General features: G+C 47.2%; 1 protein-coding gene across 1 annotated transcript in view; it reads left to right on the top strand.

Annotated features, from left to right (window-relative positions):
* The first annotated feature begins 9,881 nt into the window (after nucleotides 1-9,881).
* Nucleotides 9,882-23,896, top strand: part of ASB18 (ankyrin repeat and SOCS box containing 18) — a 66,714-nt gene continuing 52,699 nt past the window's right edge. Inside the window, exon 1 of the mRNA XM_053596993.1 lies at nucleotides 9,882-10,115. Within this exon, the coding sequence (XP_053452968.1) occupies nucleotides 9,911-10,115 (205 nt within the window). The 5' untranslated portion in view covers nucleotides 9,882-9,910. The remainder of the gene's footprint in view (nucleotides 10,116-23,896) is intronic.

Raw genomic sequence — 23,896 nt, 5'->3', positions numbered from 1 at the left:
TATTTCTTTTCTAAATTTATTAATTCTATATTCTTGCCTTTTTAGTTTTATTTCAATGTTATTTTCTCTGTTATTGAGTTTAATTGTTTAGTTCCTTTATCTCCCTCCTTTCTTATGTCATAACAAAGGCATTTACAACATGAATTTTCTTCTGAGCACAGCTTTGGCTACCTCCCACAAATTTTGTTATATAGTACTATCATTGGTATTCACTTGAAACTAAAATTTTTATCACTGATTTGATTTTTCCTATAAACCATGGGTTATATGTTAAAAAAAAGTTTTTATTTTTAATATCCAAGTGCTTTGATGATTTTTACTTTTCCTGAGAGTGATGTTGTGTTTTCATTTTACTCACTTCTGGTCAAAGAATATAAAACATTTCTTTGATAATTTATTAACGTATTTTATAGGGCCTAAAACAAATGTTCATGCAACAACCAGCATTGCACGAATATGTGCAAAGATTTTGTTGTTGGTTTATATACCATGAAATGCACTGTGTTTCTGCTAATCTATTTATTATAGGAAGTCTCTGGGTTATGAACAACATAGGTTCTGAAGGTTTGTTCTTAAGTTGAATCTGTGTGTAAGTTGGAACAGGTACATTTCCCTATTACCTGTAATAGCCTCCATTCCTAAGTGAGAGTCGAATGTTAGTCAGATGTTTGTAACTCAGGGACTTACCGTAATAGCCTCCATTCATAAGTGCAAGTTGTATGTAAACTGGATGTTTGTGACTCGGGGACCGTCTGGATTTAATAGTGTGAAATGCACTGCCATTACCCAGTGCACTGGGGAAGGTCCTACTGATTTCTGTCCAGTTGTCTCTTGGCCAAGAAGTGTGCCTCTTTCTCCCCGAAAGTTTTTGCCAATCTTCTTAATGCCTACCTTCTTCTAATTGATTGGGAGAAGCTCTGTTTTCAGGAGGAGTTTTGAGTACCCAAACCTCTAAGAGTAAGTTACCCGAGAGTGACAAGTCAGAGAAGGGAAGAGGAGACAGAATGTCACCCAAACCAATTAGATATCAGATTGGCCTTGGACATGAAAGGTCAAGCGGGTGAACTAGTCGGCCATTCAGCCCTGAGCCTGTCCCCAAAAGCCTCCTGGGGTTCACAATGGAACGTTCTATTCTTCCTGATCTGTCCAGGGGATACCTTCACCCACATCTCCACCTCTCCTAGCCCCAAACTTTATGGGTTTCAAATTATGGAGAAAGGCTCAACAAAAATGCTTCTGGGTATTTCTGTCTAGTATAGCAGACAGTATAAACTCTGTTTTAGCAGTTTTTTCCTCCATACAGTCTATTTTTTAACTTTTTATATTACAAATTATAATATACATACAAAATATACACATGCACCCCCCAAAATGCTGGTGAATTATAAATACTCCTGTAAACACCACTCCATTCGAGAAATAAAACGCAAGCAGAAATTCTGCCATGAACCTTCCCGAGAACTCACTCCTCTTCCCCCCACAAAGGTGATCATCGTCCTGACTTTGATCATCGCATTTCGGTTCTGTCCATTTTGAAATCTCTACATAAATGTTGTTGTACAGGATTTATTGAGTGTCTGTCAACCGGATTGATTCTAGCTTGGGGCTATTAGGAACAAGGATGCTAGGAACATTGCAGGTGTCCTGGACATACGCACAAGTCTCTGGTAGTCGTTTACCTGGGACTGAAAGTTGGGGGTAACGGGTAGATAATTCCCGTTTTCCAGAATGGTTGCACCAATGCATACCCTACCAGTGACTGACGTCCAAATTGCTCCAAATCCTCAAAGAGATTGGTCTTCTTAAGTTGTATTGAAGTATTTCAGTATAGCTTTAATTTGTATTTCTCTGATGACTAATGAGATTAAGCCCCTTTGAGCAGTCACTGTTATTTGTGCACCTTCTTTTGTGGGGCAGTCACTCAAGTCTCTCTCCCTTTTTTTCTGCTGAAAAAATAGAACTTTCTGCTTTTTTTTTTTTTTTTGCTTCTCTCTTCCTTATTAATGTGTCAGATTCTATGATCCGAATATAAGCATTGTCTGTTTTATATGCTGCAAATATCTTTCCCCTTCTGTGGCTTCTCTTTTCCTCACTGAATAGTATTTTCAGGGATAAATGTTATTAATTTAGATAAAATACAATTCATCAATTATTGTGTTCTACTTAAAAACATCGTTCCCCATCCAAAGTGATGAAGATGTTCATATAATCACCTTTATCAGCTGGAAGCTAGGTGGTTTTATCTGTTTTCATTTGGGGGTGGGTTAAGGGTATTTTTTCCTTACTGCAATCTACCTGGGAAACAAATTGTTTGCATAGAGTTTGAGATATAAGCCAAATTTATTTGTTTGTTTGTTTTTAACACGAGGATATAACGTTATCTCAACACAATTTGCTTCAAAAACTTCTCTCCACTCTCAACAGCACCATGCACGTGTCTGTCCAGCCTGGGCCCACCCGTCTATTCACTGTTCCTCATGTCTGTTCTTATGCCAATACCACATGGTCTCAGGAACCATGGTTTTATAGTAAATCTTACTTTCCATTAGAGTTAGTTCTCTCGTCTTGGTTTGTGTCACGGATGGTCGTGCTATTAATGAAACGCTGTGACTGTTCACCATGTCCATACAAGTGCAGCTTCACGCAGACGCTCCTTCTGTGCTGCCCACCGGGACACCTCACAGGGAGCCTGCCCACTTCCTTAGCCCGCCTCATGAGGGGTGCAGGTGCAAGTGAAAGATTAAGGATGGAAACTGGTGTAGGCTAACATCCCAGAGAGCTGGTAGACGCCCCTCAACCCCTGCTGCAAATGGGCCGGAGAAGCTGGGGGGTTAAACGGGATATTAAACTCAGACTGCCCACAGCTAACATTCTTAAGCTCATATAGCAACAGTCAGAGCTTGGATGACTCCCCCCGGGAGTTCAAACAGAATGCTTAGCAAATTAAAAGATTAAGATGTGACTGGGCAAGTCTAAGTAAGTTGGGATCAGTAGAGTTATAGGTCACTTTCGAAGGGCTGTACCCATTCTTACTCATGTTTTATGATTTTGTTACTACATGACATTTTTCTTCTGCTTTTTTCCTTACATCCTCACTCTTTACTGCGAGGGTGAAGTCCCATCTCGCTATAATTAACTTTGCTCAATAAAATTCCCTGAGGCTTTTGCTCAAGGTGGCACTTCTTTGCCATTCTTATGCATATAAAGTCGCAGCCTCGGGCCCAGGTCATTGCCTGGGCTGATCACTGAGTCTGAAAGTTTTTGCCCAGCACCCGTCCCCCCAGGGGGGACAGCAACCTGAAGGTGCCACCTCTCTCTGCAACCCCCTTCACCTCTTCTCAGGGACAGAACCGCAAACCTCTGGCCACACAACCAAGAAACAGGGTCAGTCCCTCCTACCTGCAGGTCCCCTTAATCTTTGAGTGATTCTCTGGAAAATCTTCTCTCTGCTTTGGGAACCCCAGTTTCTGGTCTGTCTTTTCAAAGAGTATCTTGAAAGATGCTTTCAAAGCCAAGTCTTAGTTTTCCAAGCTACTGAGATTAGGTTTAGATTCGGGAAGAAGATGTTCTTCATCTCAGGGAACTTGTCTTAGCCTTTTGGGGCTGCTTAGTTCTAGAAGCTGTGAAGTCTATGATCAGGTAGAGAGGGGTTAGGGTTTCAACGTGGTCTTTTTATAACCTAACCTCAAAAGCAGCTGTCCATCACTGCTGCTTCAAGCAAGTCACATAGTCCAGACCTGACCCAGCCGTGGTGGGCGGATCCCTCCCACGCTGAAGGAGGGGAATATCCTGAGGGTGCCAATACTAGAAGGGACCTCAGGGGCTGCCTACCATAGCTGGGTCAGGTCATGGATTGTGTGTCTGTGGTCAATTATTCTCACACCCAGACTAAGAGAAGAGAATATTCTAACTTTATAGAGATGTTACTTTTCTGGAATGCTGGTGCAGAAATTGGAAAGAATTAGCAACAGAGAAGGCCAGGGAGCTTCACCAGAGAAGCAAGTTGTTTCTTTTCTGTTTTGTATTTGTTTGTGTTTTTGTTTTGTTGTTAAATACGTAATCATAGACAAGGCAATGCCCTTCCTGAAACATGGGCGGCTGCCCCGGGAACCTGCCAGTCCTCTACTGGGGCTCACACGGCCCCGCGTGCACCAGCCACCGGGAGCTGAGTGTGACGTGAGACTCTGGTGTCCTGGGTTCAGTGTGGGACTCAGAGCCCTCCTGCAGCCTGCTGATGGGACCAGCTCTGCGCCACACCCACCCCAGCCCCGCTCTGCATTCCTACTACTTAGCAAGCTGGTCTGCCTTCTCTCAACCTTGCCTGCCCTATTCCCTGCAGAAATTCCTCAGAAATATCATCCCAAGGATGCACTTTGCTGCAAGCTCAATCACTGATGCATATTTTCTCCATTTTTCACATGTTTCTTTATTTCAAAGATTATTTGTGATGAAGGGAGACATTAAAAACCCGAAAGCAGACAGGGCCATCTCCAACCCTTCTTCATCGGTCCAGTGCCTTCGTGCAGCCCTGCTTTGAGTCCGGTTGATTTTAACCTGACACCACTGGGCCTGAGCAATGCTTCACTCTCCCCCAAGTCAGCAGCAGGGATATGTATAACCAGCTGTGCGACTCTTAGGAACCCCCGACCCTGGTGGTCCAGTCTCAAAACGACGTTGTGATTAGGACAACAGCAGCCAGCAGCCAGAAAGTCCATCCTTCTGTATCCAGTCCCCACACACTCCCCAGATTCTTCTCCCGCGGCCTCCCAAACACTCCTGACCCTGCCTTTGCCCCTCCTCTCTGCCTCCCAACCCTTCTTCGTCTTTCTCTGAAATACCACATCTCAGAAAAGACCAAAAAGAAGAGACGGTAAGGAAGAGGAAGAAGTTGACTTCAAGGAGGCAGAACTGGACCCAGAGTGGGTGTCAGACGCCGAGAAGCCAAACCGCAGGGCTCCACGGGTGCAGTCCGGCTACGGGACTGCATCTCAGCTCGGCCACTTGGCAGCCGTGCAGCCTCAGGCAAATTACCTCCTTCCCCAGTTCCCTCACTGCCAAGTGTGGGTAGTGACAGCACCTGCCCGGCAGGACTGCTGTGTTGCCTGACTGGAGACGCGAAAGAACAGCAGCTTTGCCGTGGGTATAAACTCGCTCCTGCAATTATTAAGCCAAGAAACAGACTACAAGGATATGTTTATTTCTAAATATTATCCTACACTGCTGAGAGGAGAAAACGGGTTTAACTCCCCAGCGCCCTTACGAGCGTGCCCGGCACGAGTTACGAACTAGATGGTCAGCACAAGGGATAACTGTCTGTATACCATAGATCTACAAACTAGGTAGTAGCATACGGGATACAGTAACTGTCTGTACACCATAGAACTGTAGTTTTCCTGATTCCCCAGCAGAAGCTCTGTGAGCTGACCACCCAAGACCCTGTAACAACCGGGTGAACACGCAGAGGTGGTCACCGTAAGGAACTGGGCCTCCTGCCCTGACAGATACACGTGGTGTGTTTCTGGTCTGGGGAAGTCAGGTCAACTTCCACAGGGAGGGGGTCACTGCAGGGATGGGTCAGCTACGGAGGTTCTACTGTATTCTCAGCACATAGGGAGGCACCTGGCATAAACTAGGGCTCAGGAGTGTTTATCACATGAAAGTCATCTGTCATTTTGCCTTTGGTAATTACAGTTATGGGGAATGACTGCATCTCCGATGGTGCATCTCCGCCCTTGTACCATCATCACAAATTGTGCCCCCAGCAGAAAGAAAACACCTTACAAGAATTGCCAAGGAGTTTGACCTTATCACAGCCCCTGCCCCCTCACTGAACCAAGTGCTGCCCATCAGGACTGAGTCCCAGGGCCTCACCCAAAAGTGGCTCCCGTGCCAGGAAGGTTGATGGGAACCGTCCTGCCAGGGAACAGTAAATACATTCACACAAATGTTTTGTTGAAGCCACTGATACAGGAAAGCTGTAAGACTCACAAGAAAGGAATTCAAAGGAATATTCAGCCAAACTGAAAAGTTCTGACCCCAGGGAGAAACATCTGGGTCACTAGGGCGAGGAACTAAGAAAACCGAAAATGAGACCCTGGGATAAGATGAAATGGTGAGAGGTGATGGAAGCCCCTGGCCTGGGGAAAAACCCATTTAAGCCCCAGCTGGGAGGATCTAACTAGTGGAGCTGGAGGTGAGGTATGACCCAAACCATTCAGGGGAACCAGAGAGGTGAAGGAGCATCTCTCCAGACGCTCGGCAGAAGCAGAGAGACATTTCAGACTCAAAGAACTGAGTCCAGAAGTGGCTCCATTTACAGAACTGTGCCCCGGTCACTCTGCTTGAGTCTGGATAGGCGCAGTGCTCTGAGGTCACACTGGGGCCTGAGGACTCGGGACTGTGCATTCCCCCAGACCATGACCTTCTTGGTGCTTGGGGACTTGGTGCTGAGACTACATCAGACCCCAGTTGTATCCGTTTACTCATTAGCGTTGTTATTTTGTTTCAGATGTGTTCAACACCACAAGTATTAATAGAGAAAAAGTTCTACGCAGAAGCTTCTGTGCCGGCCTGGCCACGCTGGATGCAAACCCCATGACCAAAATTCCCAGGTAATATTTATGTTCCTTTTTAAGATGTATGTTACCAGCCGTCATCTAAACACGTTTTAAACATAACTTGATGTAAGTTACATACAATAGATCACTGAAAAATGCATGAATTATGGTACCCTCCAGCACCTATGGCTCAGTGGGTAGGGTGCCAGTCCCCATGTACTGAGAATGGCGGGTTCAAACCCAGCCCCAGCCAAAAAAATAGCCGGGCATTGTGGCGGGCGCCTGTGGTCCCAGCTGCTCAGGAGGCTAAGGCAAGAGAATCGCCTAAGCCCAGGAGTTGGAGGTTGCTGTGAGCTATGATGCCACAGCACTGTACCCAGGGCGATAAAGTGAGACTCTGTCTCTACAAAAAAATAAAAAAAGAAAAAGAAAAAGAAAACAATGCAACGACCTTTATCTGATTTGGAGAAGGCCAGGATCCATCTCCCATTGATTGCTTAAATATATTCTGCACCTTTCAAGGACAATCGCTGAAGGAGAAAGTCAAATATATAATTTCCAAGAAGTTACAGGGGAAATACTGGTACTGTGTTCCTTTCTCCACAACTGATGGTTCAGGCTGTTGAGGCACTGGGGTTAAGAGGGGAGGGTGTCACATTAGCTAATCAAAAAAAGAAAGATAAAGAAATCAGAAGATTTCATACTGAAATAAAGAAATTCATGTTGCCTTAAATATAATTTGTGTTAGTTACATTTCAATTCCTAATTTATACATAGCAGGGTTGATAAAGAATTACATTATAACAAAATTAGCCAGAATAATTAGCATAGTGTATGCGCCACTGATTAAGCCCCCAGCAGATAGCTTGGTAATTAAGATCTGTGAGCACCATATTTTGAGGCTTTGTCATCTTATTATCTGCCTAACAAGTGCCTCATCGTTACCTCCGTTCTGATTTGAAGTTTGATAGCAGTCTCTACTAATTCTCGTTTTGTTTTTTATTCCAATGCTGATTATTTTTCTAGTGGTCACTACCCTCCCTCTCAAAGTATTTATACAAATGGGTGACTGCTAGATTTCTTTCTAAATGTGAGGCATTTGATGCTGTAAAGCATTTGCACTAGGAAATTTAAGCTCAAAAGTCTTTCTAAATCCCTAGTTCTTTGGCCAAAGGAAGAACCAGAGATCGATGATACTCTGCAATTTTGTCAAATGTCTGAGCTGAAGTCAGATCCATGGCATTCCTATCTCCTCTCTGGGCAGAGTCCATTGCCAGGGCCTGTTTCTCAGTGTCTGTGACACTGGAGAGAAACCATGCAGTGACTCTGGCTGCTTACTCATTCATGAGCCCAGCCCATGACACCAGTGTTCCTTCACTCGAGGAGTCTGGGGTTGGCTTCTGTCATTGCAAAACCCATTGGGGTTTTATCAAAGAAGGCAGGGAGCTAAAATGATCAAAAAGACGAACTCAAGTTCTTCACTACTGGCTGAGCCATTCCTGGTACATCTCCTTAGGTGGAAACCAGGACATTTCCATGATTTAATGGAATAGTAAGCACACTACCTATATCAACCAGGAATGCCTTCAGCTGCAAATAAACAGAAATACACAAAAAAGACAGGAAGTCTGGAGGGCACCACCCCAGAGCTGGGACAGAGTTCAGAAATGTCACCTCCAGTCTCCTTCCCTCTTTCTGTTCCACAATTTTTAATGGTTAATCCTTTATTGCATGTCTGTTACCTCATGGCTGTGACATAGCTGCCATGGCTCCAGACATCACGTCTCTTTCAATCAGGAAAGCAAATAACTTCCCAGACATACCAGAGTAGACCATGCCTGCTCTCTCTGGCCAATGCAAGGTTTCCAGGGAGGCTGGGGCATTGAGTAGCTGATAAAGGAGACAATGACTGGGGTTATTGATTTAAATCAGCATGATTCATTACCAGGAGGCGGGCACAGTGCTGCAGCTATGCAAATCCAGGCTGTCTTGGGCAGGTGGAAAAAGAATGGATATTGGGCAGGAATTACAGTATCTGGCATCTCAAATGCAGATGGAACAGAACCCACAAAGTCTTACTCAGAGAAACAGAACCAACGAGAGAGAGAGAGACCGGGGGAGAAAAGGATTTATTTTAAGAAAATGGTTCGTGTGATTATAGAGACTGCAGGGTTGGGGGGCAGGCTGGAGACCCAGGGAAGAGCTGACTTTGCAGAATTCCCTCCTGCTCAGGGGAGGGCAGTCTTCCAATCAGCCCTTCACCTGGCTGGATAAGGCCCCTACCCCCACATTAGAGAGGGCTGACCACTTATTTTACTCTGATTTAAAAAGTGTTAATCTGATCCAAAAAGCTCCTTTACAGAAACATCCAGAATAATGTTTGACCAAGTATTTGAGCACTGTCACCCAGCCAAGTTAACACATAAAATTAATCACACGGGGAGGAGAGAGTAAAAAAGTGACAAGATGGGGCAGCAAAGTGGAGGAGACCCAACAAAAGCCATAGGGCAAGCCCTGGGTCCCCAGAGCCCCAACACGCATGACGTTAGCAGGAAAACAGCTCCAATAGCCGTGTTTGCATGTGGGCCAATGTGAGGAGACCCAGGAGCACAGAAAGCAGAGGTCAGCATGAGAAAGGGCCTCCCACCCAAGCAGAGGTCAGCATGAGAAAGGGCCTCCCACCCCCTACCCCATCCCGGGTGCCCAGACATCTACATGGGGTGCCCTGCACCTCCACATGTCATGGGGTTAGTGCTTTGAACCAAGTTTACCAGCCTCACAGGGCAGGGAGGCCACAGCTAATATGTAGAGCACTTTATTTTTGCTCATTTCTATGACGCTTTTGCCCTCCTGAGACCAGCCAGCCCACCTCTGAATTTGGAGACCAAAGATTCTGTTTCATCCTGTCCAGTTCAAGGTGTGTCCAGTTCTCCTGTTGTGTGAAGTGCAGAGGGTTGGCAAACGTCCCTTTCCATGGAACAGAGGTGCCCAGCCCAGTCCAGGGAAAGGTTTTCAAAGCTTCAGAATCAAGCCTCACTTTAGATAAAAGAAAACATGACTCAAAAATACCTCTGAGAGCTTTCTCTGAAAACATCATCCCCCTCGCCGGCTCACAGGCAGGGCTACCTCCCAAGTCTAGAAGGATCCCTCCGTGTGGCCACCGGAAAGATTGCTTCCCGGCTCCTTATGAGGACGGGATGGCAGGGCATTGGGGGGTGGCCCTCACCGTGCTGTAACAGGAGCCATAGCCTCTATTTATAGCAGCCCACACAGCACTCTGGGGCCAGCTGCAGCCCAGGGACTAGGCTTAGGAAGAGGGGAGAAGGGCTGGGCCAGCCACAGAGGACACCACAATGTCCACCGCTGATGGCCTTCCCCACTACCCGCTGGACTCGGACTTGGTGAAGAGATTAAAGTCTGCCCTGGAAGCCAAGGATGAGGAGAGAGTGAGGGGTGTGATCTGCTCTGAAGTCCAGCCCGTGGACGCCATGATAGAGCTGGCCAATGATGACTGGATGAAAGACCCCGCGGTTCAGCTGCCCCCGGGCGTGCTGCTCGGTAAGCAGACTGCCTCTGTGAGTCTGGAACTAAACTGCTAAATTACGTGGGTGGCTGGGCCATTCCTGGGGGTGGGAGGAAGAAGGTGGGAAAGACGGATGCCATGAACTTGGAGATCTGAGTCAGGTACCTGCGTGCAGGCACACACAACACATGTGGGCTGTGTATGTCCACTATAGGGCGACGCAGAGTCAGCCCCTGCCCAGGCGTCCCCCACAATGGCTGCTCTCACGGCTCCATTTATTTCCAGGCTTGGCCATTTGCACGTGTGTAAATTTCATCTACTTAGAACCAATCGTAGACATAAGTCTGTGCTCTGCTCTCTCGAGATCTAAAAGGTCCAGTTTCCATGTTGCTACATAGTCTTCCTAATTTCCATCACCTGTTAAGATGACTAATCAAAAAGATTTAGCCTACAAAAGGAAAATATTTTTTTTTTTTTTTTTTTTTTAGAGACAGAGTCTCACTGTACCGCCCTTGGTAGAGTGCCGTGGCGTCACACGGCTCACAGCAACCTCTAACTCTTGGGCTTACGCGATTCTCTTGCCTCAGCCTCCCGAGTAGCTGGGACTACAGGCGCCCGCCACAACGCCCGGCTATTTTTTTTGTTGTTGTTGTTGCAGTTTGGCCGGGGCCGGGTTTGAACCTGCCACCCTTGGCATATGGGGCCGGCGCCCTACTCACTGAGCCACAGGCGCTGCCCCAAAAGGAAAATATTTGTTCACATTTTTACTTCTATACATAATGCTGTGATGGGCGTCTTTATTAATATTTGTATGGCCTTTTTCCTATTTAGAATTACATCCTTTGGAGCAGAATTACTAAAACAAGAATATAAAATTTTCTGGAAGTGTATTTCCAGATTGTCTCCTAGAAGGCTTTCCACTCCCTGTGACGGTGGGAGGATGTGTTTCACCACAGCCTCACCATCAGTGAGTGTGGCTGGGAATGAATGCCCAGATTCCAGTTACCAATTTAACAGTGTACACTGGTGGTTCTTCAGAGTAACCACCTGCCTGTCCATCCTTTCCTTACTGGTCAGGACCAAGTCCTGTCCATAGGATTTTCTAGGCTTCTGGGGTCCTTTGGGACTATCTCCCCATCTCTTTGAATCATTTTTTGTTACTTTGTAGGACTTCTTCACATAACTTGGACATAATCCCTCTGGCATAATTAACTGACCACGTCTTCCCTGGTCTGTGCTATTTTCCGGCTTGTCAGAGGTGCTCCACAGGGTTGGACTTGGCCCCTAAGGGGTATTGAGGGATCCTCTCCACCCACAGACCCCTGAGCACTCACGAACACCCATGCACACACACGGACACACGGGCACACACACAGTCACGCTTGCACACGTGTGTACTACGTGCAGAAGGAACACCAAACGGAACACACGTGGGGCATTGACTCTAGGGAAACAGAGCTTCCTGCGGGAGGAAGAGAGCCGTCTGAGACGGGGCTTCCTCCCTCCCTGCCGTCCGGGTGCTCTTCCAGGCTGCCCTTCACTCGGGGACATCAGCAGTTTGCTTTAGGCTTTAGGGAGAAACTATCTCCTGCTTCTTCTTTAGCTGCATTTTCCTAATAGCTGAGGTCCATGGGCGAAGGAGCTGGGTTCCCAAACTCAGTAGCTGCCACCTCTCCAGGAGACTGCCCTGCAGGGTGGGAGGAGAGACTCCATAATCACAAATGGCGATTTGCCCAGGAGCAGCGAGCTGTGCCTCTTGCATTTGCTTCGAGACCCACCTTCCCCGGCAGCCCCTAGAGGCTGAGCTCCAGGAGCCGCACCCACCCACCTGGCCTCTGACTCCTGCTGGGTGCACTTACTGAAAGGAGGGGGCGGCATTTGCTCCCTGGGACCCCTCCCTGCCAGGTATTGCTGTGGCTTGGTGGCCTCCTTCTGCTGAAGGCTCAGCCCCCAGGCAGCAGCTCCCCCCTCCTCGCTGGCCCCTTCAGGTGCAGGGTGGGAAAGCCCACCCTAGCCCTTCCCTTCATCTTCCTGCCCTGTCACTCCCTGTGGCCACACTGTGTGCGTTCTGTGGGATGCTGCGGGGACTGAGTGTCTCTCTACACATCTCCCTTCCCAAACCTGTTCCAAGCACACAGTTGAAGATCTATGTACTTGGAATCCTTGATTTAAAGTATCATTTCCCTTCAAGTTACTACCTGCCCTGAAAATTTTTCCTGTCCCCATCACTTTACTAAAAGCTGGAAACCAAGGAAATGTCTGTTGGGCAAGTTACACTACTCTCTTCCACGCTGAGTCCGTTAAGTTCTGGTTTCTATACATCTGTGCTTCTTCCTACCAAACAGTACGATTCAGGCAGACGGGGACAACTTGATGCCGACCACATACCTTACCGGAGTGCCAGAGTCTGTTGTTTCACTTCGGGACGATGGTATCCAAAATTAATAACCATGTGATCCTAAGGGTCCCTCTTATTATCAGCGACTTTATCACAGAGGAAGCAGGCTGCACTTTAGGAGAAAGAGGGAGCAGCCTGGCATTTGGGTGTGCCACTCTGGCTAAAATGGGAAACAAGGATTTGAAAGAGCCAAAAAAAAAAAAGGGCAGGAGAGTGAGTCTAGTTAGGAGGTAACTGAAGGCAGCTGCCCAGGTGAGTGACGACAAAGGTCTAAGCCACACCAGCAGTATAGACACAGAGGCAGAGAGAAAAGGGGAGAAATGCTGAGGAGGCTTGATGGGAGGGTCTGGGTGACAAGGAGAGGACAGAGCCACCGTGCCACCAGCCGAGAAAGACAACGGAGGGATCCGTGATTGTGACAGAAACTCCACTCCACTGAGCTCTAGTGACCCCAGTCACTTCCCTTCTCTCCACCAATGTCCACACTTATTAACAAGGGGGTGTGATTAGCCTGGTACTTTCCAGAGAGATCCACAAGCTTCCTAAGGAAAGCTAGCTCCCTGGTGGGATGAGCCTGAAAACGCCCCTGCAGAATCCCCTCCCAGAGACGGCACAGCGACGTCTCAGAGGCTCAAAGTGGATTTGCTGCCACGGGATGTGAGGACTTAATTGTGTTTGTTGTGCTTTCTCATCTGACCCAGAACTTGGCTTCACTCCAGCTGACCACAGGTGGAACTGGTGACTTACACGCTCTCTGGGAGCCACTGGCTGGGACCAAGGTACATGTAAGACCTTTAAAATTTTCGAAGAGTGGTTAGAGTTTATGAGAATCACCTTGAAATGCAGCCCATGTTGGGAACGGACATGGTCTGGAATTGAAAGCCGTGGGAAGAGGAATGTGAAGATGAGAGATGGTAACACAAAAGAAAACGGGGCTGGGTCAGGTGCAGGCGCAGAGGCAGGGATGCCCTCCCAGGTCAGGAAAAAGCCACGACCTCGTGTCCTGTGGGCCGAAGCTCTGGGAAAAGAAGACAGAAGAGGCTTCCATCCCAAGGACCAGCCATCTGATAGAATTCTGCATGTTGTTTAAGACCAAAGTGTGTAAAAATAAGGAAAGTAACTCTTCTCCTTACCTGTTAACATGATTACGGCAGGGCCTCCCCATGCTCCCTGGCCTGTGAACACATCACTCCCCCAAATAGAACAGAAGGAAACATCATTTATTGTGACACACCCACGTCAGTATCAGAGAGAAGCACAGAGAGAAAGAGACTTGCTTGCTGAGAAAATGGTGGGAATGACTTTTTTGGGAAGAATCCCGCAGGGGCAGGTGTGCCCGTGGCACAGGCAGAGGTCAAAGGAAGTAAGAAATTTAGTTCTGTGACAGGTGAAGTGTGGGATGTGCCCTCCCAAGGCAGGCGTTGGGCAGGAGAATGGCCCTACGGGCTGGGAGGCCCTGCAGCGCTAGGCACAGTGAGGCCGAGCCCACAGCTTCCTCCCGCCAGCAGGAGCCTCCTGCCCTGCCTCCGTCCACCACCACGCCCTTCCTCCATAAGGCCGCCCTGGCCCACCTGAGCAGCAACCTCACCTCCTTTCTCCATGAAAGCAAAATCTCCCCAGTCTCCATTTACCCCTGACACACACAGCCTTGCTGGGCCAGTTTCATCGACCCTCTGGACATAAAACCAAATGCACCCTCATCCAGAAGCTTGCCTAACACTTGTGTATATCCAGAGCCAGCATGAGGTCTTAGCCTGGGGAGCAGCCCACACTCCAGGCTCAGTGACCCACGCGGAGAAGCCACCCTCCTTCGCCCACCTCCCGCTGTGTGGCTCACCACACTCCCACAGACACTACTGGGACTGGTTTTTCTGCAAAGAAACATTTAATTCCACTTTCTGCTAATGCCAAGTCTCTATGGCTTAACATTAGTAATAATGACATTATTTGTCCTTGCCCTTTCCAAGACCACTGGTTCACCAGCCGTTGAGAACAGAGGAAGGAAGGATGGCTGGGGGAGGGGCAGCAAGACCCAAATCGCTCCCAAATGCATCAACTGTACGACCCGTAACTGGCGTAATCAAACGACCTAAGAAACAACTGATTACTAATTGCTATTATTAAGGATGTCAGCATTCCATGATTTTGCTGCTGATATATTATATACAAGTCAAGATGCTACTTGAATTCTTGATTGAAATAGAAAAATAGAGGCATTATGTTGTGTTTGGGGTGACCGTGTTTAAGCATCCGGAGGAAAGTTTAAAAAATTCTAATTGGGGTTTTATTAAGAGATGTCACTAGCAGCCTGTATAGGTGGGGAATTAATGTGGGTAAACATACAATGGGCATGTGCACACACATGGAGATGGGGTCCGCGTGCGGAATTGGACTCCTCACCCAAGGCCCGATGCCAGGCACACCGTGACACACGGGCTGTATCCGCTGCTCCTCAAGTCAGACATTCGTCCTTGGGGAGGACACATGGAGAGGGACACCACTCAGGACCAACCCAACAGCTGCCTAGAAGTTCCGTGAGGTCCTGCCTCAGAGAAATTTTACTCCAGCATGGGGACCGGAGCTGCGTGTGAACGGCAGCTCTCAGATGTGCTGTGATGGGAAGGTCCTTGCCTTACTAATTTTGCTGCTGATCTATTAGCTCTATGACTCCCTATGTAACCTTGAACATATCAGACCACCTCTCCAAACCTTATTTTCCTCATTTTAAAAAATAGGATCGGGGGTGGTGCCTGTGGCTCAAGGAGTAGGGCGCCAGTCCCATATGCCAGAGGTGGCGGGTTCAAGCCCAGCCCTGGCCAAAAAAAAAAAAAATAGGATCGGGCTGGGCAGTGCCTGTGGCTCAGTGAGCAGGGCGCCGGCCCCATATACCGAGGGTGGCGGGTTCAAACCCAGCCCCGGTCAAACTGCAACAAAAAAATAGCCGGGCACTGTGGCAGGCGCCTGTAGTCCCAGCTACTCAGGAGGCTGAGGCAGGAGAATCGCCTAAGCCCAGGAGTTGGAGGTTGCTGTGAACTGTGTGACGCCACGGCACTCTACCAAGGGCCATAAAGTGAAACTCTGTCTCTACAAAAAAAAAGAAAAATAGGATTGGGCTGAATCATCTGTGAGCTTCTTTACAGATCGGACTGCCTAGGGTTCTAAGAGCAGCAACTTATGTTTGTGGAGGTTAGGAACACTCCCCAGACCCCGCTGCCTTTGCATTTTAAATTTTAAAATTACTTTTAAAAGGGGTCCACCTTCAAAGGAAGGCCTCTGATGGCCGGTTTCAGGTCCATCAGGGCACAGAGGAGTTCCCCTGGAAAGGCTGGTCAGAGACTGGTTTAGGGCTCTGAGTGAATGGAATAAGCAGAAGCTTTGCTCTGGGCTCAGGAAAAGGAAGTCCCCAAAACAGAGCACGTGAGAACCAAAACTGGCCCCACGTGGAGGCAGAGAGAGGAGTCTACAGCACAGAAGGGCCTGCTGTTTCCTATTCCCAGCAGCTATTACCTTTCCCACTTTTCCAGCTAAGGAAAATAAGGCCCAGAGAAGTTGCATTGCTCTCCTGAGGTCCCACAGACAACAGACGGCATAAATGCAGCGCTCTCCCCACGGTCTCGTGATGCCTGCACTTCATGCTATGACTGCATTCTGCAGACAGGAACACTGAGGCTCATGTGGGTTCACACTTACCAGCCAATAGTCACTTAGGAGCAGGATATAAACCAGATATGTTGTACTCAAGGGCTCTTGCTGCCTACCCACCAAGAGACATTTTGCAGGGAGATCCGTGAAAACATTTCCCCACTAAAGCCATATACAACCCTTTGGCCTGGTAACATGCACACACATTCACGTGTACACACATTCACGTGTACACACATTCACACACGTACACACGCAATATCAATAGGCTGGGATCCTTGGCTTCATATAATTTAGCAAAAGTAATTTTAAAATGGACAAATGGGGGTGCTTGGCTAGAGAATAAAAACAGAAATGGGAGGCAGGGGGTCACCCATGCAGGGAAGGAAAGAGGAGAGAGCTCTGCCATCTCCCCTGCTCACCCTGCCAGAGATGGTGGGGGCAGGGAGACCCTGCTCGAAGCAAAATGAAATTAAACCTTTCTAAGTACTTATAAATCAGCACCTAATGACACTATCCCACCACCAGACTGAGCATTGCTCTTATTACTTTGATTCACAAGCCAGGAAAAGATCCGGAATTATGCACAAATTATTGTCCCATCTTCTTAATTAACGCTGATTGCAAAATTCTTGCTAAAGTCCTTGCTAACAGACTCAATTATGCGCTGCCTGAATTGATTCACCCAGATCAAGTGGAATTTATTAGAAATACACTTTCCTACAATAACATCAGATTATCTTTGAATATAGTTAAATTATTTAGGAATAAAATGGCTGCAGTGGCAGCCCTTGCTTTAGATACAGAAAAATATCTCCTACCACCTAGAATTAAAATATTTCTTTGCTTTCTACAAGACGCATACCCTGGGCTCTTCTTTTTCCCAGAAGCAGGCTGACTCACACTGTGATGAGATGAGGTCCTGCCTTAGAGCTAATGGTCCAGCTTCAAAGGCACATGGGCAAGAAGAAAAACCCTACAGGGTCGTGTCTCAGCTCCCCCCCGTACGAACCGTCACTGCCTGTGGAACGCAGTGAAATTGCAATTAGACTAAATCAGGGTATTTTCAGAATCCAAATTGAGAAACAGGCTAATAAAGAAATAATGTATGCTGATGACATACTGCTATTAGCATCACTCCCGAGCACACTGGAGAGTTTTGAAAGAACAAAAAGAAATGAGAATAATAGTGAAGAGGCTTCTCTACCTTTCCAAGATGATAGCAGCTCCCTGCAACCAACTGTTCTACGTGGGAAATAAATATTCCAAAGGAGCTAATTGGAATCAGCAAGCGTGCTCTCCATAGCCTGCTTGTACCTGCCCTGATCCAATTTCCACTATCTGCTAATGCCACTTTCCACACCTAGATATAGAGCAGGGAATGGGTGTGTCTTGGTCACCATGGCTTGGCGTCCAGCATGTCTAGAATAAGTGTTTATGGACCAACTAGCATGTGAGGGATAGAAAACTCCCGCTAGCCTGGAAATATGAGCATGTTCTTGAGAGTCTGCAGTGGAGAGGGAGGGAGCCCAGTGGAGGGGGCCAAGCGGTCAGTGTAGTGCCCCAAAACCTGGCGTGTGGCACACAGAGCAGGGATCCAGCAGGACCTGGGACAAGTGGACTGGAGGAGAGAAGGAAGCCCAGGCAAAGAAGCTGGACTCCATTATGTGCGCCCACAGATTCTAGACACAGGTGTTTACACTAAACCAAAAAGGAAGTGAGGAGCTGTTCAGCAGAGTAATGAGATGATCAAATCTGGGGAAGATGATAAAACTTTTTTACAGAAGTAGGAAAGAGAGCAGAGAAGAGATGGGTGCTGAAAGACGCTGGCCCCCATGTACGCACACCTGCCGTCCCTTCCCTCTGTGCCAACAGAATCCTACGGCAATGCAGTGTGCCTGTCTGAAGAAAACAGGTCTTCACCTCTCCTGAAGCTGGGGCTGGTCTCTCCCGGGTCAACAGGGGGCTTAGCAGAAGAAGAAAGATGACAGAAAAAAGCCAGCAAATTTGAAACCAGATTTGTCAAAACTATCTGATCAGAAGAAAGAAAAGTAAAATGGTGGGAAATAAAATGAGCAGGGACTGTTGGAGAAAATAAAAGGTTTTTCATGTTCTACTGAAGTCCAAAAGAAGAGAAAGATAAGAGGGCAAGAAAAAATGATCAAAGAAATAACTAGCAAACATTTCCCAAGTTTGATGGTGAAAGACATGAATTTACAGATTCAAGAAATTCAGCAAACCTTGAAGAAAAGGAGTTGGGCACTTGCCTGGATCCTGGGCATGCCATGGCTGCTGTGGGCCAGGTTCACCTTCAGAATGAACAGCAGGTTTCTTGGGAGTGAAGGGGTGCAGGTGTACAGAGAGAAGAATGCACCATGCTTGGTGTTTGAAAGTGAGTTGTGTCCTTCCCAAAAAGCAGCCATGTTGGCAAACTCTGCCTTAGGGCTGGCTGCCTATTTTTATAAATAAAGTTTTATTGGAACACAGCTCCTTCATGTAAGTGGTGCCTACAGCCACTTCATGAAACAGTGGCAGAGTTGAATAGTTGCCTTGGAATCCATATGACTTTCAAAACCTGAAATATTTACTAGCTGGCACTTTACTGAAAAAGTTCGGCAACTCTCCTCCAACACCACACAAAATTTATGCCAGGAATTCAAGGGTCCAAAACTGTGCCCTGAGCTAACTTAACCCTGCCATTCTCCACCAATGTCCCTACACTCGCCCTGTACCCCAGTGACTGTAATCAGTTGCAGCGCCACCCTGAGTGTGGTGGGGGGCAGGGGCTGCTCTGGGAAGTGTTCATCACCCAAATTGACAGCAAGCATTTAAGCATTAATATAACATCCATGCATGTGATTTGAGGAATTTGTGTTTTTCCCATTTTATTTTTTCCAGTAATTAGTGCTCATTATATATATATATTTTTTTCTTTTTTCGAGACAGAGTCTCAGTTTGTAGCCCTCCATGGAGTGCTGTGGAGTCACAGCTCACAGCAACCTCCAGCTCTTGGGCTTAGATGATTCTCCTGCCTCAGCCTCCCGTGTAGCTGGGACCACAGGCATCTGCCACAACACCCGGCTCATTTTTTGTTGCAGTTTGGCCAGGGCTGGGTTTGAACCCACCACCCTCGGTATATGGGGCCAGCGCCCTGCTCACTGAGCCACAGGTGCTGCCCACAGCGCTCATTATATTTTGAGAGAGAATCAGTCTGTGACAAAGTAGAACCAAAAAGAGAGAGAGAAAGAGCAAATCTCTGGAAGCCCAGCTCAGTCGGCTGAGACGCTCTGGTCTAAACCACAGCGCAAGCACACCCTCAATGCCCGGCCCCTCCCAGCCTCTGCACAGCTGGCTCCTGTGCTCCCCCCCATCTCCTCTGCTTCTCCCCCCTCCCCCAGGTCTCCTGTGTGCCAGCAACACCCCCACCCTCCTCCCCGTGGCTTGGGAGTGCAGGGGCCCAGAGATGGAGGCTGAGCAGAGTGTGCCTTGCAGGGTTACTTCCTGGGATCAGTACCTAGAAAGCCCGACTGGCAGAGAGACAAAGTGATCCATGACACCAGGCTGACAGCACCTTGGCCAGCCCTAAGGCAGCTTTGGAGCGGATCAGACCTGCCACAGTTGCTCCGCATCGTGTCAAAACAGCAGGACCTGTCGGCCTGCACCTGGACTCAGGTGGCCGTGTGCAGGGTGTTCTCTTGCCATGTCCACCTCTCCCACTAAATGTGAATGAGGCGGCTCTCAGCAGCTGAGGCAGACCCTGAAGGGGATGACAGCGGGGGTGACAAGTCCTCTCTCAAGGTGGGGTCTGGGTGGATGTCTCAGAGTCTGCACTTCATTCCAGGCCCTGCCCTTACCTCAGCTCTGACCTCAGGCCTGCTGTGGTCAGAGCTGAGGTGACACCTGCCTAGGTGTGACTAGCGACACCTGCTAGTGACCTGCTGTGACTAGTGACACCTGCCTCTTACTCAGCCCAGAATAAGAGGATACAGCCCCCCTCGGGGACAGGTCAAGAGGAGGCCAGACGCCCTGGGGAGGAAACGCACCTGCTCTATCCTGCCTTCCCTCCCTGCTTTGCTCAGATGTCACCTCTGGAGGAAGCCTGTCCCTCCCTCCCACCTGTCACTGTGCTCCCCGCTGATGGGTCCAATGCTTGCCATGTCCACCTCTCCCACTAAATGTGAAACCCCTAAAAGGCAAGGATTTCTACTCTCTCTGTATGCTTTTTAGGACCCGAAAGATGCTCTGTACATGCGAACTCCATCTACAGTATTTCCAAGTTGAAAAGAAATTTACCCTCGCACTTGCACACTCTGAGACTAAACTCTTCCAAAACTCAATTTTTAGAAAAAACCTTTCATAATTGGAAAAGCCAAAGGAAAGTTCTCTTGTTATTTTAACATTTTAAGTTAAAAATTGGACGTGATGTTACATTTGGTAGTCATTCATAATTCTTATTTTTTTTTTTTGTTTTTCCATTGCAAGTTCAAAGCTGTAATTTTCTGCCAACACAAAAAAATAGGTACAACAAACGTGAACTCTATCAGACAATCCTGGCCTCACTTTGCTCTGCACAGAGTCATAAAAGGGATCTGAACTGTCCACCAGGAGGCTGCCCTTATCAACTGCAGGATCAGTCAACTTCAAGTTTCTGGAGGAAGTATAAAGGATAATAGAGGAGGGCAATCAGGCCAGACCAACTTGGAGAGAGAAGTATTTTGCTCTCTGTGTGAGGTTCATAAAAAACAATCAGTATGAACATGCAATTTGTCTCAAGAGGCACAAGCTGCAATTTTATCATGTAATTAAATCCCCATGACAGTTGTAAAGAAACTTCGTCACCTTTATCAGGGAAAGCGTCAATGATATGCTTTCCAGCAATGTCCCCGGAGTCTATAAATGTCCTTCCAGGGCTATTTACTCATGGCTCTGTCTGTGGAGGGCCTGGCTGTTGTGTTTTACACTCAACCACAGTAGCTACACAGTGTTCAAGGGCACCTTTGTTCTTGAGCTTCCAAAAAAGCCCTCCTGGGCTGTCAGTGAAGGCAGCACTTGACCTTTGGATAAGATCACATTAATAATGAGAAGTGACTTTGTTGTTTTGCATTATCTGCGCTGGGCTCAAGTAGTGATGTCGGGAATAAGTTAGTGAGGAGGTTCCCCCCTCACTGAGTTCTTCCGCATGATGGGAATGAGATTTCTTAATAATGTGAAATCAGTACAGACAATTTAAGTCATTATTAATAGATACACTTGATCTGGGGAAGTAAAATGTTTTAATGTTTTGTTAAATGAGGTGTGCTGTGCTAACATTGTTATTCAGAGAGGAGGTTAAGATACTTTAGCATTTTTGATATTAATGTCTGTGTGACTAACTGTGGTGGATGGGCAGATGTATCCTGGAACTCTTAAAAGGAGAACTTTAAACACATGCCCAGCTTCTTATTTAAAAAAAACAAAAAAAAACTGCAGGGAGTAGGGCTGAAGGAAGGGCAGCCCTTAGCAATGAAGTAAGCAGCATGAGGACCAAAATGGTGCTGAAATAAAGCCACCGTAAAAGCTGGGGCTGTCATGCCCACTGTAGTGACGTTGTTATCACAGAGTACAGGTGGATTTAGCACATGGCCATTTGCAGAAAGAGTTCTTGTGGGAAGTACAGAATTGACCAGGTCAACAGTATACATTGGCAGCTTTAAGAAAGCGTGCACAGAATCTCACGATGTCCACAGGGTGATGACTTCATGTCTTAGTCTGTCCATTTACTTAGACAATTGACACCAAAAGGAAGCTAGACATTTCCCAATGACCTAGGAAAGAATCAAATCCTTGCCCTTCCCCAAGAACATGAGAAAAGCATCCTGCAGCCTTGAAAACCCCACTGGAACACATGAGGACCATGGCCATGGAGGAAGAGCCTGGCTCTACAAAGAAGCCCACTGGCCCCATGCCAGCCTCAGCTGGATTACTTCAGAGCATCAGCAGAGTTAATCCTCAGAGGCTTCCAGGAAAAGTTAATCATTTGTCAACTCAGCAGCAGGAAGCAAAGATCCTGACATTACGTGAAAATACTAATCACCATTAAAACACTACGATGTGTATGTCCCACCATAATTTCAAGATAGCTTTTACCTTTTTCATCTCATTTGATCTGGAGGCAAAAACTCCCTCTCATTAGCTACCGACACTATAGGACTCAGTTATTAAGAACTAGTTTTTGTGTCTCCTGCAGACAAAACCTCATGCTTATTAAAGTCTCAAAAATATTCTTTGCAAAATGATATTTAAATCCAACTGACTACCTGGCTAGTATTGGAGAAATTTAGTCTATTCACTCAATCATCCAGACAAAAGCTGAAAATCCTCCCCTGCTTGGATTTTTGTCTTCCTTTTCCTAAGTTAACTCCATGCTCTGCAGTAAGAAGCCACAGCTGTTAACATCTGTCTATTCAGCTGTAGTATACCCATTCAAATGAGGTTCCTCCCTCAAACAGGTGCCATTGTTCATTTCAGCTAAGATAAAAATATTAAATATACTGATTTAGAGAAAATTACATTTATCACAATCCTTCTCTTACAAAAGAGGCATTGTATTTCTTTAGAAGCCTTTCTTTGACCAGCTCCCTGGAGTGGAAGCTAAAACCTGGTAGAGCCTACAAACGCACAGAACCACAATGAAAGGGAAACAGGGAGGATTTTCATGGTTGCACCAGAGAGAAAGGAAGCAGGGATGGAGGAGAAAGGTGCAATGAGGCTGTTCAGGTTGTGATAGACCCCTTCACATCTGCAGTATAATTGCCAAACTCGCTACGTGATGTTATTGAGCTAGCTTGAAAACAAATCAACCAAGAGAAATCAAACACACTGCGTGTGCCCGTGTGGGGGCGGGGCAGAACATGCAGGGTCCAAGCAAAGACAGAGGTCGAGAGAAACACAACGAGCAGAAGCACAGGTGCTCCCAGGGATGCTAGGGAGGACTCCAGGCTCCACAAAGCCAGGGGTGCTACTGAGGAAGGGAAACTAACACCTAACTGGCCTTTACTCTTACTGTGCGGACATGCGTTGACTGTTCTTAAATAACTGCAAATAATTTGCCGCATTTATACTACCTAAATTTGGGTATAAACATCAATGCATCCAACAGCCTCTGAACTTACAAAGAGAAAGAACCTCTTGCCCAGAACAGGGGAACCCACAGCAGTGAGTGGCAGTTGAAACCACAGGATTCACAAGGACAACAGGATCCTACGTGCCTAGGGTTTTAATGTTGGCTCGAGGTATTGATGAAATCAGCCCCCTTTTCTGGCCTGTTCTGAAATCCTGATTGTTTTATGCTCCCTGCCTCACGCTTGATAGCTGCCCTTCCACATGTGTCCTTTCAAATCTCCAGTAAGAAGACTGTGCAAGATGAGGCTGAAGGCAGATTCCGCGGCTTCCTGTTAGAGCAGAGGTCCCCAGCTTCTGCTGCTGTTAGAAATACCTGGGGAGTCTTGTGTCAGAGACGGTTGTCGTGATGCCCAGGCCACACCCCAAGCCCGTTATACCAGAAACTCTCAGATTGAGATCCAGCCAAGATTTGAACTGTTCTTTTTTTTTTTTTTTTTTTACCCAGGTTAGTGCACAGCAAAGTCACCATAGCTCCCTACAATGGTCTCTTTCTTGCTCAGGCTGATCTTGAACTCCTGGCCTCAAGTGATCCTCCAACCTCAGCCTCTGAAACTGCTAGGATTATAGGCGTGAGCCCCCTCACCCAGTCTTCATCTACTGCTTTAGAATCATCAC

The sequence above is a fragment of the Nycticebus coucang genome, chromosome 7 (assembly GCF_027406575.1).
Source record: "Nycticebus coucang isolate mNycCou1 chromosome 7, mNycCou1.pri, whole genome shotgun sequence".
In the NCBI taxonomy this organism is placed as follows: Eukaryota; Metazoa; Chordata; class Mammalia; order Primates; family Lorisidae; genus Nycticebus; species Nycticebus coucang.
Note: the sequence above shows the minus strand (reverse complement) of the source record. Positions and strands in the feature narration are given on the sequence as shown.